Below are 15,903 nucleotides of genomic sequence, written 5' to 3'. Positions count from 1 at the left end.
CAACTCTAAGACAACTACTTCTCTAACAATGCCTTTGGCTTCAGGCACGTAGTTATCAGTACAATACAGATAAATAGGACAGTACCAAAAAGAGCAATGATAGTGATTCATGATTATAAGGCTTCATCTACAAAAAGTCTTACTAACCACTGAAAAGGCATGAAGTTGTTTCCTGAAAGAAGTGATAGAAACCCTGTCAATGGGGGGACCACTTTCCCTGCAGTAGAAATCCTGTACTATAAAAAGATAATGGACTGCCAATTAGGTATGTTCCAAATCACTTTTCCATGACTATACACAAAACTCAACATGGACCTGGGAAGAATATGGTGCTATCTTTGTTTTACTACGTCATGGTTTCATATTCTAAGGAAATAAATACACTAAAAAGTTAACTGAAAAGAAGCCTTTAATAACGTTGATGTTGGGGACCTAGTAAATTTGCCTTATAAGTGAGGCATGCTAAATCAGGTTTTTCTATCACGGTATTAGGTTTTAGGGATAGAACTTTACTTATATGTGAATCTATATTATGAAGACTGTATTAACGTGGTGAGCCAAAGGTGCTTGTAAAAGAATCTGGATTGGTGTACATTCATGCAATCAACCACATTAGCTTGGAGCATGACTGACACAACCTTGGAAGTATGAGCATTTAACATAAATATTTAATTGGTCAGAACTTATAAAATCTTAAGAACTTATCAAACAATAGTCCAAAAAAAAATCAACTTAATTCCAAAATAACTTTATAACACTTAAAGAATAAGAAGATCAAATAAACAGGCTCAGATTTGAATAAAAGAAAGCTAATAACATCAACCATTGATCTCTCTTCCATCCTAAATATTTAATTTTCATAATATTGATAAAATGTACATGAAACCAACAAGTAAAGAATATGGAGAGTATGCAACATTCAACATAAATAAAGCAGTCTAAAGCAAAATAAAAAGAAAAACAATTATTTTATTTCTGTATACCAAGACTACAAATAGCATTTGAACACTTCATTTATTACCCAAATTAAGAAATTATACAATTTATATTGATACTGGTAAAGATCTTACAAGCATCATTTAGTCTTCCCACATTTGTAAGTATATTGCTGGTTACTGTCAATTAAATATGACATCCAACAGAGACTCCAGTGACAGTGAAATATTTTCAGCATAAGAGATGACCAAGAAACTGACTATAATTCTGGTGATTACCCACCCACCCCCTCCCTATCTAACCTTAGAGAAAATGCACTTTGTTTTCACAATGGATGCTCTGAGTTGTTTACTGTTTTTAATCAGCTAAATTAGATACGAACACAAATCTTGAACCCATAAAGTGCCTTATTATTAGAGAATAGCTTCTTTCCTATATCAAAGGAAGATGCTTCCCTGGCAATCAAAACATATTCAGCAACATGTTCCCTCCCACCTTCTTGTCTAAAAAGCAGCACTCAACTCAGCAGCTGAAAGCAGAAGCTGCTAAGCTACAAAAGTAACAACTAATAAGTTGGTTTCTACAGCCCAGAAATGACAATTGAAGGGAGCGAAGTCATAGAAAGAATATGATCACAGCAGGCTACAGATACAAAAGATAAAGCCTGTTACTTCAGTTCAAATGATTTTTAATAGATGTTACAATGTATTTTCTTTCAAAGTCATTACTCTTGCAGGTAGTGTGTATGTTATGGGGATAGGATACATACCAAAAGAAATCTGTACAGGCATGGGGGGTAGGAGAAGGGAGAGAAACAGAACAAAGAAGCATGTATACTTCACACCTATTTAATATAATGTCCAACTCATCATGATGCAGCCCAATGTATTACTTAAAATAAGCATGCTAATCCCATTTCTGGAAAATGGTTTCAAAAGCACAAATAAAATATTACCAATGTTACATATTTTTCAAGCTCACCATTTCAGGAGAAGGCAGCAGAAAAGAGATGCATTTAAGTTTTAGTTGCAACAACTAAGGATTGTAAACAATTCAACCACATGAGAAGCAATAAGGGGGCTTAATGGTAAGCATTTTTACTCTTCCAGGCCCAGAATGTCTGCATACATCTTCAAGATGACGTTTGCCCACTTATATCTCATTAAGCAACGTGCTGCAACTTATAACTTTATTGCTAGCTCATAAAGTTATTGTTATTCGAACAGCACAGAGCGAAAGCTTCATCTTTGGTTAATTCACTGTATACACTGAGTTTGCCACTGTTCTTAAAATGTCCTCTTCTTGGCATAAACACTAAATCAGCCACACTGCACACAGCATTGGTTATTTTGAGTCACTGGAAAGCGGTGTCCATGTAAATAAATGAATTACTTAATAAAATCATGTGTGTTTTAAAAAATAAACTTAAGAGGACACCTGGTAAGAAAGAAGAGCTGCAGAAACCTAGCCTGAGATTCCTCGGTTGGTTGGTAGGGGCACCGCTTACGCTGGAGGCACTGCTCAGTTCCTCTCTGTGGAGCACTGCACTCAGCCTCTGCACAGCTCAGCTTAGCTCAAATCCAGCAGCACATTCGATGGCGTACAGCAGCTTACTTCGGAGAAGGTTCTCGTCGTAAAACTCAGGCAGCTTCAGGAGGTTCATGCAGGTGCTGGCAGTGGGAAGTCGGTCTAGGTCAGAGCCCCCATTGTGAATGCAAAACGCAGGATACAGCTCCTGAGAGAATACATTAAGTGGGAAAGACTGCTTTTGTTTTTGAGTTTACTCAAAAATCACAATCATTCAAAGTCAACAAAGAAACTGATGAACTGTTTGCCCAACTAGACATTAGAGAATATTTTCTTTCCCTTGGCATACTAAGAACCATCTTAAGAGGCAACAGTGAAAAGTGTTGCACACAATAGACCTGGGTTTGAATCTGCACCACCACTGACCATGATGAGCCAATCACTTAACCTTGCAATGTCTTTGTCTCCTGGACTATAAAATGGGTATGTTACTACTTACCTCACAGGGTTATTGGGAGCAAAGTAATTTATAATCCTTCAAACACTCGCAATGTGTGAGATGTCAATATCAGCATCTCTCTAGGCACCTTTACTACATTATATATAAGGAACATCATGTACTTGGCCTTGTACACAAGGACACAGTAAGGACAGAAGGACATGGAAACCACTCCTATAGAAAACTTTACACAGAGACTCAGTTGAGTCTTATCCACAAACGCCATTCTTCTTTTTCTGGGTAAAATGAAAATTCTAAGCTTAGCTAGCTGCCAACCAAAAAAAGTTCTAATAAACAAAAAATGAATATGCATAATGCCATATTTTCACATGGTTTATAATGTTAAAGTGTATATTCAATTTTAACAAAGCAATAAAATCATCCTGTTTGCTTCCATGTTCCCTTCTAATCCCTTTTTTTAACTAGAAAATTTTGGTTTTATAATTGGTTTGGTTTTATAATTATTTAAAAACTGTAATAGCGAATTACTGTTCAGATTCTACTTTTTTAACTGATACATTTTGCTTTTTATATAGCAGTCAAAATGTGCAGAAACCCAAAGCTACCCATATTCTCCCAAACTACTAAAACGACACAAAAAGAGTGATTTTAATTTCAACAGGCCACCTTTCATTTTTTGTAATTTACTGTTTATTAAAAGAAAGGCTTAATTCAAATAATAGAGTGCCAATGGTTTTCAGTTGCAAATAACCTGTCTTTTGTTGCCTTTTAATGTTCATTTTGTTTATCTACACAGACAGAATGGTTTAATGGATGGAGAACTGGTTTAAGAGCTGGGAAAACCTGAGTTCACATCCGCCTTTGAAAAATCCCGGTTGGGCAAGTCATTACTCTAGCTAATTCTCTAAATTCCATAAATGGCAGAGAAGATGCTATTCTGCCCCTGGTAGAGGAAATTTCCTTATCTGGGAATTCCTTATACCAATTTAATTAAAGGTCCAGTCACTATTACTATCTTTTAATTTACATACTTGTAGTTGGTGTGTGCATTTTTCTTTGGGAATTGGTTATTTTTTAATCTACATTAATCCATTTAAATTTTTCCCTACTTCTTTGAATTTTTCATACTTTTTAAATGCTAGTCTTAGTGGGAGCTCTGAAGAATAGGGAAGGACATTCAGGTCAAAGAGAAAGACGACTATATTTACTTAAAATTTGGAAAAACATTTGTAAGTGTTAATGCTAATAAAAACAAATATCCTGAAGAAAAACCTTCCTGGTTACCATAAATACTAAGTTTATTACTGCAGTACCCTAGCATACTATCATAACAGTATATAATTAAAAAGAGCCCAGGCTCGACATCAGTAATGAAAGGGATCTGACACTGAAGTGAACAAAATGAAAAGAATTTCAAAGGTCCCTTAAAATAAGTCATATTGCATTTTCCTATTGCCAGCCAACAATTTAACTTTCCTTCTTCTGTCTACTTTCTTGGCCCTGCTGGAAACTAGATAAAGCTATAGTTAAATCTTTCCAAAAAGCAAAGGACAAAGTGTGGGGAAGCATTACATGGAACATTTCCAGGGATTTTTCTTGAAGATGGAGCCTTTTTTTTCCCCTGAAAACCTTCAAAAAGGCTGCATGAAACAAATGCATTTTGTTTTGACCACAACAAACAGTCAAAGATAAAAAATAGGGTCTATTTTTAGACACTGGTAGCAATAGGGTGATGATCTATTATCACCATGACTGTAAAAATTACTATCAAGAGAAAGTCTCTTCCAAAATTTTATGTGTTTTAAGAGTTAAGACAAACTTTTAAAACCAACTTCAAATCTAACTTGCTATACCAACAACAACAAAAATAGAATCATTTGCTCAAAACCAGTCAAATGGAACATATTAATTCCTCTTTAAAACCTTTTAAAGCAATCCACTTTCTACAGAATAAAAATCATTTAATCTATTGGGGTTTCGGAGACCATCACTGTTTTTTGCCCAACAAAGAAACTGAGACACTGAGATAGTTTAAGTGACTTGACCAAGTTCACAAACCAAGTCAGTGGCAAAGCCAGGGCTAGAATCGAAATTTCCTAACTCCACATCCCAGGGGACTTTCCACTGGGTTCGTTAGCTAAGGTTATCCTTAGAGTTCTATTATTCATTCATTCATTCTGCCCACCTTGGGTCCATACTAAGCAGTCCATCAAAGTCCTATGCCCTATTTCCCAAACACAGTTATTATGCCAACTAATACTAGGTATTAGGGGTGATAATAACATTTGCATTTTACTAGAGGATTCCTGAAGACAGATTGCTTTAACCTAAGACAATCAATCTAGAATTCCAGGAACCACGGCAAGTTTATCTGAGGAATATTTTAGACCGGGGCAGGAACCTCTTTCAGCATCTTACAAGGAACATAATGTAGGCAGCTACATATTCCTTTTACATGTCAGGCTGGCCCTGCTGTGGGGAAATATAAAGCTATGTGTAATTCATTCTTATTTCTTTCTTCAGCAGTTTTTCTCTTGCTGGAAGCATTTAAGTAAAAGAAAACAGCAATGATGGTTTTTCCTTTATCCCTATTACAATTTATAAACTGAAGCCCTCTGGTAGGGCTGAATTTTGTTCACATATATGAAAGCACTAGAAAGAATTGAACAAACCAACATTTAGCAGAAATTGCTGCAAGAAATTGATGGAAATGATATCTATACCATTCACTCTAATTTAAGAATACTGAATTAATGGATCAACAAACTGCTCTAAATTCCATGTATCTGCTTTTCTTACACTTATTTTCCCTATCACAAGAAAAGTACTGATATAGTCATTCAATTTCCTGTTTATCTTTCATTGCACTATTGGTTTTTGCAATAGAAACTCTATTTATCAGCATTATGGTTTTAGCAATTGTTAAATGTATCCTAACTACAACTGAAAGCGACAAGATTGATAGTGGCCTGGCTCCAAATAAAACAATGACCATATATACACATCTTGTGTGTGTGTGTGTGTGTGTGTGTGTGTGTGTGTGTGTGTGTGTGTTGTAAATTTCTTTAAGTATATTTTTATTTTGTTAAATGTTACTCAATGACATGTAACATTTTTTAACAAACATTTTTTAATATTTTGATTTCCAAATTCTCTTCTTCCTTCCTGTTCCTTGCCCCTCCTTGAGAAGACAAGCAATTTGATACTGATTACATATGTGAACCATATTGCAAAAGAAAACAGACAAAAAATAAAACAAGAAAAATAAAGTAAAATTAAATATGCTTCAATCTGCATTCAGAGTTCATTAGTTCTCCCTCTGGAGGTGGACAGCATTTTTCATCATGGGTCCTTTAGAATTGTCTTGATCAGAGAAGCTAAGTCTTTCACAGTTGATCATCCTTACAGTACTGCTGTTACTGTAATCAATGTTGTTCTGGATAGCTGACTTCATTTTGCATGTGTTCATGTAAATCTTTGCAAGTTTTTCTGACATGATACTGCTCATCACTTCTTACAGTGCTCCATCACAATCATCTACCACAAGATGCTCAGTCATTCTCCAATTGATGGGTATCCCCTCAATTTCCAATTCTTTGCCACCACAAAAAGATGTGCTATAAATATTGTCATACAATCCTTTTTTCCTTTTTCTTTGATTGCTCTGGGATACAGACCTAGTAGTGGTATTGCACAGTTTTACAACTCTTTGGGCATAGTTCCAAGTTGTTCTCCAGAATGGTTGGATTAGTTCACTAATGTGTCAACAATATATTAGTGTCCCTTTTTTTCCATATCCCCTCCAATATTTGCCATTTTCCTTTTCTGTTGGGTTAGTCAATTTGATAGATGTGAGGTAGTAGTACCTCAAGAGTTGTTTTAATTTGCATTTATCTAATCACTAGTGATTTAGAGTACTTTTTCACGTGACTATTGACAGTTTCGACTTTTTCTTCTTAAAAATGCCTGTTCATATCTTTTATCGATGTATCAACTGGGGAATGGCTTGGCCTAGTTCCCTATATATGTGAGAAATGGAGCCTTTAGCAGAGGAACTTGCTGTAAAAAAATTCTCCCTAGTTTCCTGTTTGCTCTCTCATTTTGGCTGCATTATTTTTGTTTGTGCAAACACACTTTAATTTTACATAATCAAAATTCTCTATTTTACTTCCTGTAATCCTTTCAATCACCTATTTGGTCATAAACTTTTCCCTTATCCAGAGAACTGACAGGTACATTTTTCCTTGCTCCCCAAACTGCTTATATGATCTTTTATGTCTAAATCATTTATTCATTTTGACCTTATCTTGGTATACACTTCCAGATGTTGGTCAATGATAAGTTTCTGCCAAATTGTTTTCCAGTTTTCCCAACAATTTTTGTCAAATGTTGAGTACTTACCCCCAAAGTATGGATCTTTGGGTTTATCAAGCACTAAGATACTATGGTCATTTACTACTGTGTATTGTTTATCCACCTAATCCACCACTCTATTTATTAGCCAGCATCAGACTGCTTTGATGATTACCACTTTGTAATATAGTTTGAAATCTGGAACTGGTAGGCCGCCTTCCTTCACACTTTTTTCCACTGATTTCCTTGATATTCTTGACCTTTTGTTCTTCCAGATGAATTGCTGGTATTTTTTTTTCTAGCTCTATAAAATAATTCTTTGGTAATTTGATTGATATGGCACTGAATAAGTAAATTAACTCAGGGAGAATTGGCATTTTTATTATACTAACTTGGCCTACCCATGAGCAATTAATATTTCTCTGTTTAGATTTGTCTTTATTTGTGTGAAAAGCATTTTGTAATTTTGTTCATATAATCCTTGGGTTTGTCTCGGCAGGCAGATGCCCAAGTATTTTATATTGTCAGTAGTTTAAATGGAATTTCTCTATCTCTTTCTGCTGGACTACGTTTGTAGTACATAGAAACGTTGATAACTATGTGGGTTTATTTCATATCCTGCAACTTTGCTAAAGTTAATTGTTTCAACTAGTTTTTCAGTTGATTCTCTAGGGTTCTCTAAGTATAGTACTGTACTATTTGCAAAGAGTTATAGTTTTGTCTCCTCTCTGCCTATTTTTATTCCTTCAGTTTCTTTTTCTTGTCTCAATGCTGTAGCTAGCATTTCTAGGACAACACTGAATGATTGTGGTGAGAATGAGCATTCTTGCTTTACCCCTGATTTATTAAGAAGGCTTCAAGCTTATCTGTTTCAGATAATGCTTGCTCTTGGTTTAAGATAGATACTACTTATTTTAAGAAAGGCTCCATTGATTCCTATATTTCTAGTGTTTCTAATAGGAATGGGTGATATATTCTGTCAATTGATTTTTCTGCATCTATTGATATAATTATATGATTTTTGCTTTTGTTTTGTTTTTATAATTGATATTAATTACGCTGATGGTTTTCCTAATATTGAACCAGCCCTTCATTCCTGGATATACAAATCTTAATATATCAAAATCAATAGGGGTTTGTATGTAGATCCATGATATGAAAAATGTGATTTATATATTGTTCCCTCCTTAGTAACCAGTAAACTTGGATTCTCCTTAATCTTCAAATAGCTTAACTTGCTAAGGGTAGTACCTTTCAACGTGCTGAATCAAAAAAATATAAATTGTTATTGAGAGATGATTATCTAGTCCAATCCCCTAATCTGTGTGATGAGGAAAATAAGAATCAGAGAGGTTAAGTGATTTGCCCAAAGTCACAGAACTAATTAGTGGCAGAATGAAGATCAGAATTCAGGGCTACTAACTCCTAATTCAGTGCTGTTTTGATTACACTGTTTTTCTTCTCTAGCATTATAACACATGCAGCTATTATATCTTAAAACAAATTTAAGAATGCTGCCAATAAATAACTTTATCTATTAGTTAGTCTTCAGACAACTGGTAAAATAAAAACCATTTTCCAATTACAATGGAGGAGAGACAAGGCTATGACTATATTCTTGAAGGGATATTCTAACACCTCTTTTCCAGCTTAGTTAATACTTTCACTTATTCTTATTTATTTTTCACTTATTCTTACAATCAACTTCAGAAATAGTATGGTAAATGTCAATCAAAACTAAAAGAAGAGACAGTAGTTCAATTCAATAAACACTGATTAAGTGCCTACTGTATACAGAAGCTAGTATTAGGTATGTTCTATATATGACATAACCATAATTTTAATAACATGGGGTCTCAGCCTTCAAAGAATCCAGAGTGGAATAACACACATGCATGTTTCACATGAAAATAAAGTTGGAAGAGGAGACAAAACACAGCATTGATGGAGTATTATTGAAGCTTTTTGTCAATATTCACCAAGAGACGAACATTAATGTTCTCAAAATCACAACACTGAGAGAATTTGATTTTTGAAATCTAAAAAAAAAAATTTTTTTTAAAGTCCATATAGACTTTAGTGTAAAAATAAAAAGCCCCTGAAGGTAGGTCAGTCAGCACTAGTTAAGTTATTGTGTAAGGGGAAAGCTTAAAATGTATTTCACAGCTAAATGCTGCTTTTTTACTGTTCCTTTTACAATGCTAATTGAAATTTCTACTTTGAGTCTTAAAAGTGTTAAAAATGAAGTTCTACATTGAAATGCTAAGTCAAGGGCACCATTTCTTGCATAATTAAACACAGCACAACGGGAATTTGCAATGGTTCAAAGTGAGAATCATCATCAATTTATTATGTGACCTGATGGTAACTTAACAATTTTCTACAGCACTTTAGCGATTTTTTTTTGGTCTGTAACAATCACATTTATTAAACTTATTAAAGTTTAATTAGCTTTAGCAAATGTTATTCTTCTCCAATAATCTGGCACTAAAGGTTCTCATAACTTTCAAATGATGCCTCCTTGCCTGTTCTATTTATAGTCTCAGAACTGAAAGACATCCTCTTTTCTTAAATAAACCTGAACTAATTCTAACACAGGTAGTTCTTTTGCTAAGTGTACTGGGCTAAAAATCAAAAATTCTACATTTTAAGATAGTCATTTTAAAAATAAGCTTTAGTATCTAACTTAAGATCATTATATACTTTAGATATTTAAGGCTATTAATAAATTTTCACATTTAATCTATTAGAAGTCATTTTACAACCATTAAAAAACAAAATGTAAAGACTGCTGATAGCAAAAAACCTTATTTAACCTTTTAAACCTTATTATCCTAGATTACAGTGTTTTCCGAATAACTCAAATAAATTACTCTCCTGTCAAAAAGACAGCATAATTTTGCTATCATTTGTCCTTCAGAGGAATCATTAAAATGGTCAGATCTGGGTGCCCTACAACAAGGAAGTACAGAATCGGTCCCAAAATCTGATGACATCAATGACTGAGTTTGCACCATAGATAGGCACTGCTTGTTTATAACCTCAGGTTCCGGTGTTTAGACAAATCAAAAAACTACTTATGACATGGTGAAGACCAAACAGACATCTACACTGGGCTTTATCCATATGTAAAATGGTTAGAGTAGCTGGGAGAGATGGATTCTCAGTGATGGAAATCACATCTTCTGGACCTGGATACCAATATGTTGCCAGCTCTCCCACTGTCCTCTCCTCAATGAGGTGGCTGTGACATGTTAAGAACCTACGGGCTCTATAAGCGAGTTCTGAGCTAGAAGAGGAGGCTACAGGACAACAATATATAAAACACCCTGCAGTATCATTTCTTACAATCAATTCAATCCTAGAGGAACTGGCAGACAATAGCCTGAACCCTAATAAAAGAAGTTCTGGGGGCAGCTAGGTGGTGCAGTGGATAGAGCACCAGCCCTGAAGTCAGGAGGACCTGAATTTAAATCCAGCCTCAGACACATAACACTTACTAGCTGTGTGACCCTGGGCAAGTCACTTAATCCCAACTGCCTCACCAAAAAAGAAAAAAAAAAAAAAGAAGTTCTGAGCGCATCTTGGGCCAGGGAATCTATTTGACCTTGAAAATTAAAATTTTGTCTTTATTTCCACGATTTGAATACCTACCTATGGACAAGCTAGTCAAAGTGCTTACTGTAGAAAAGGCCCTTGGTAAACCAGACTCGTGGATCCCACCCCTTAAGGCAGATGTTTTGACTCATGAATGGACACGGCGGCTACCCTCTTTACTGTGTTACCAAAAGAATACAACTACATCATCTTATACAAACATGCCAGAAACAGTCAGATAGAGGACAATGCTGGGTACCCGCTGCTCTTTATGTAGCCTTCTCAGGCTGCATTACAGTTTCATACCTCAGTGTGGACTATCCTTTGTCTTTGGGATATCTGATTAAGCTCCCCATTCTCCACATAATCCTGTCTTTGTTCTATTCAGTTCTTCCTTTTTTCCCTCAGGCCCCCTCTTCCTCCTGTCTTCTTTGATGCTTCTGATTTACTCTAGCCCTTTCTGGTTTACTCACTGTCCAAGAAGGAGAAGAAAATTAGGTAAAAGGAAACCTAAAGTGAAAGGGCCTATGATACTCTCTAATTCACTGACCCGAATTCCTTTATCAGTGAAATAAATATTTCTGATGCTGAAAAAAACAAAAATACCCCCTCCTATGTTTCCAGTCTTCTTACACCTTACTCCCTAGCACATATGCTTACAATCTAGGGAAAGCCTCCTGCCTGTTCCATGAACAAGATGCTCCACCTCTTGGCTTTAAGCATTCTCCTTGGCTATCCCCCATGCTGGGAATGCTCTTCCTCTTCTGCTCCAACCCCTGACTTCCCTGATTACCTTTAAGTCCCAACTAAAATCCCACCTTCTACAGGAAGCCTTCCCCAACCCCCTTTTAATCCAGTGCTTTCCTGTCTCATTATTTCCTATTTATCCTATATACAGTTTATTTATACATAATTTATTTGCTCGCTGTCTCTCCCATCAGACTGTAAGCTCCTTGAATGCAGGAACTGTCTTCTGCCTCTTCTGGTATCCCCAGTGCTTACCATAGTACCAAGCACATAGGAGATACTTAATAAATGTTTACTGATTAACTGATAGTCTAATTCCCTCATTTTGCAGATGAAGAAAGTAAAGCTGAAGACACTTGCTCAGATTCTGAGCCATATTCTTAGCCTGAGAGAATTCTTACAATCCCAGAGTGATGGTAATAGACTCAAAGAAAAAAAAAGCGAAAATGCTTGTCTGTATATCTGAATAAAATTTCCTGCTGCATTCTGTCTTTTACTTGAATATATACAATATTTGAAAAGGTAAAATCCCTATTTGGCCTGGATTACTAATCTAACAAGAAAAAGAAAATCGTGTCTATACCCCAACTAGTCGATGATCCAACTACTTTGTAGACTGATGCTAATATAATAATCTTTCACATAGTTATGGTATCAATGTACTATAAATCTTCCACTAAAATGCAAATGGCTTACAGGCTTACATTTATGTACAGAAACACAAATTACTAATCACCTTTTTGCTAATTTCACAACCTAAAACTGTCAAACTGTATGAAAGGTCAAGAACAGGAAAGGTTAAGAATTTCATTCAGCAACATTACAAGATAAGAACTCAACACAACTCCTTAAACAAAGGTTATTTGAAAGTGAACATCTATCTACATATTCTATATGAGCACATCTGGAAACTGATGGTTACTTAACCTATTAATCAATGCATAATTAGGCTGTATTCTCTATTAAAGTGTTAAAACCATGCCTTATTATCCTTTTAAAACGTATGTGCATATATGTGCATATGTGTGTATACGTATAAAATAAATATAAAGCTAGCCAATATTAACTAGACAATTTTTTTTTTGTTTGTTTGGTTTTTTTTAGGCAATTGGGGTTAAGTGACTTGCCCAGGGTCACACAGCTAGTAAGTGTCAAGTGTTTGGTCTGACGTCAGATTTGAACTCAGGTCCTCCTGACTTCAGGGCTGGTGCTCTATCCACTGTGCCACCTAGCTGCCCTGTAACTAGACTATTTTAAAGCGAAAAGAAGGCAGGCACATTCACATGAGGTGACTTTTTAGGAGTGCCAAAATAAAAAGGACCATGTACTCTAATAAAATAAACAATACTAGAAATCACATGATTATATCCTTCATAATGGGCTAAAACAGTGTATCAGTATTTAATCTTCTATTTATATAGTTTAGGATGCAATAAAGATTTAAGTAAATAATATACTTTACAAAGAATAAACAAAGCATTTCAGCACATCATTATGTGTCTAATACACAGCTTAAAACGGAAGAATTTACTCAGAAGTATTGTAGTTGTAAAATACAACTAGTCAAAAAACACGTGAGAAGATGCTAGACAGAAAAAAAAAACAACTCAACAATGACAACAATAACAAATAACACCCAAAACCAAGTGACTCCAAACTGAAAGGTTATCCTCCTACTCTATGCATTTTTGACTTTTGCTTACTCCATCATACAGAAGTCTCTCTGAATTTCAGGGACAACTATTTAAATTTAAGGAGTGGCCTATACTACTGTCTCAAAGTATCCTGGGCATCATAACTTATGAACATTAACACAAATGATATTGTATGTATGTGTGTGTCTATGTATATATGTGTATCTCACAATGAAACTGACCCATCAAAAATAACTTCTGAAAAAATTTGTAATCATTTAAAATGGACATTTTTGGGAATTCAAACTTTCAGAAACCAAAGGAAAGAATGACTTTTCCCCCAAATGCAAATTAAAAATATTTTCTCTTCAATATTAAAAAGTTTATAATTCTTTGTCAACTAAATCCACACTATACATATTCCTTTACCTTTTTTAATGTCAATGAATGCTTAAAAGTCAAGTTTACCAAAAGTCATACCTTAAACCCCAAAAGAGGTGGTCGAGAGCAACTTGTTACAAACTTGAGCAGTTTGCGCTTTTCTTCATCAGTGAAACTTTCTACAACTTTCCAAAAGATTTTAATTACAGGATGATCTGCAGAATAGCCTCCTGTGAGAAAAATGTTTTATTAAAATATGGTGGGCTGTTAGAGGGTTTTTTGAATACTTTTATTTTAAACACTAAAGACTTCAGGGTGATTAGTTTAAGGCCATGCTTGGGGCCCCCTCTCCATCTTGTGTCAGAAGAATACAAGCAGATTTTGAAGGAATACCCCTTTTCTTGACCAGTGAGGAACAAAGTAAGAATCCAACACAAGAGGGAAGGGGAAAAAACGAAGAAGGAACAATGGTGACAAGAGAATATTGTAGTATGTAACTGTGATCTAATAACCTCATTCTGCAAAGTCAGAAAATGGAAAGATATCTCTAATGAAGAAGTGGAAGTTGGAAACACAGGTTTAAGAAATTTACTTCAAAGAACTATACACATAACTGAATTATATCTCTTGTACCTCATTTCTGAAAGCCCTAAATAAATTAAGGGTGACAATTACATGAAAAAACCAAATGTCTGATATTCAAATGACTGGAACAGAAAGGCTTTTAAAATTTTTCACAAAGTGCACATGCCTAGTCACTTACACAATACTTTACCACTCCTAATTCAAAATAATTTCTCATGTCAATTGTTTCTGAGCCTAAATTAATTCCACCAGGAGACTGCTAACTACTGATGGTGATGCAAAAAACAGGACTAACAACCCACCCCAGGAATTGATCAGATCGTATTTGGGAATACAGCATGAGGTTGTTTATGGTTCTTAATCAAGGTAAGTGCTTATTGAAACTAAAATAATTTCTTTATATCATTAATTTATTGTTAATGTGCTCAGGAATAACATCAATAAAGTGTCTTATTGGCACCTAAGTGAAAATGATAATATTTTAAACCTATTTACTGAAATAGCTAGGATCCTCAAAAGGTATAAGCTCTCAATATACATAAAGATATGCAGAAAAAAATGACAATTTCTTGATATTAAGAAAGGTAAGAATGAGTGCATTTTTCAAAATTATGACTTGATAGTAGAGACTACTGCCTTGCAATCTGATCCTGTTTGCCTTTACAGAGATCTGATTGCTTGAAATTCACTTATGGAACAGTATAAGAAAGAGTCACTGTTGTAAAGAACTTTTTTAAAAAGAGAACTTTCAGGGGTAAGATGAAAATTTAAGTAATTATATGTCATAGAAACACTTTCAGAGGATCAAAGAATTTTAGAATTGGAAATAATGATAGGGGAATAATCCAATTTAACCATTTTCTTGATAAAGAAACTAAAAAAAAAAAAAAGATTTGCTGTAGGTTATATTTGTTTAAGATTACACAGCTATTTAGCGTCAAAGTCAGGACTAGAATCTAGGTCTCCTAATTCCCAAATTTAACTTTCTTTCTGATACATACTGTTCCACGTTATTCATTCCATTTACTACCTGGAAGAGTATAAAACAGAACATAATAACTATTACCTAGCATTCTATCTGTTAAAAAATACTTATTAAGCATCTCACTATGCACAAATCACTTTGTGGGGAGGACTGCAGGAGGCATGCTGTGGAAAAGACAAAGGATATGATACAGTTCTTATATAAAGGATGAAATGTGAAACAAGGTATCCAGATCATGACAAGGTGATACACTCAGAATGCTTAATAAAACATACATTACATACATTTTTTGGAAATGCCCAAAACAGCTATTTACTTTGCTTGACCAACCCCATTTGTTATGAGAGTTTTCTTTTTCCTTGATTTTTTTGTTCAATTGGGGAGGGGTGAGGGAGAGAAAATAAATATTTCTAAAATGAAAGAATAAAATTAAATTTTAAAAAGAACATAGTTCTTATTGTGATGAAATTTAAAATCTAGTTGGGGAGAAAAGATACATGTACAACAATGCTCTATGAACTCATTTATGTAAACGTGATGGCACAATGATAATGGATGGTTCATAGTGATCATCACCCCCAAGGGACTTAAAACATCTCAAAGTACCTTCTAATTCAAAAAGGAAAAATTAAATTATTTCAGTGTAATCCCTAATATTTTATGTTTCACTCTAATCTGACCTGAAAATTGGTAATTCA

General features: G+C 34.6%; 1 protein-coding gene across 4 annotated transcripts in view; it reads right to left on the bottom strand.

The window, feature by feature from the left end:
- Window positions 1-1,607: 1,607 nt before the first annotated feature.
- Window positions 1,608-15,903, bottom strand: part of UBE3C (ubiquitin protein ligase E3C) — a 162,263-nt gene continuing 147,967 nt past the window's right edge. For all 4 annotated transcript variants that reach the window (XM_027841019.1, XM_027841020.1, XM_027841021.1 and 1 more), the window contains exons 22-23: window positions 13,735-13,865; window positions 1,608-2,671 (exon numbers count right to left, since the gene is read on the bottom strand). In XM_027841019.1, the coding sequence (XP_027696820.1) occupies window positions 2,501-2,671; window positions 13,735-13,865 (302 nt within the window). In that variant the 3' untranslated portion in view covers window positions 1,608-2,500. The remainder of the gene's footprint in view (window positions 2,672-13,734; window positions 13,866-15,903) is intronic.

The sequence above is a fragment of the Vombatus ursinus genome, unplaced genomic scaffold (assembly GCF_900497805.2).
Source record: "Vombatus ursinus unplaced genomic scaffold, bare-nosed wombat genome assembly UNPS02014852.1, whole genome shotgun sequence".
Lineage (NCBI taxonomy): Eukaryota > Metazoa > Chordata > Mammalia > Diprotodontia > Vombatidae > Vombatus > Vombatus ursinus.
This window is presented reverse-complemented; position numbering and strand designations above follow the sequence as displayed.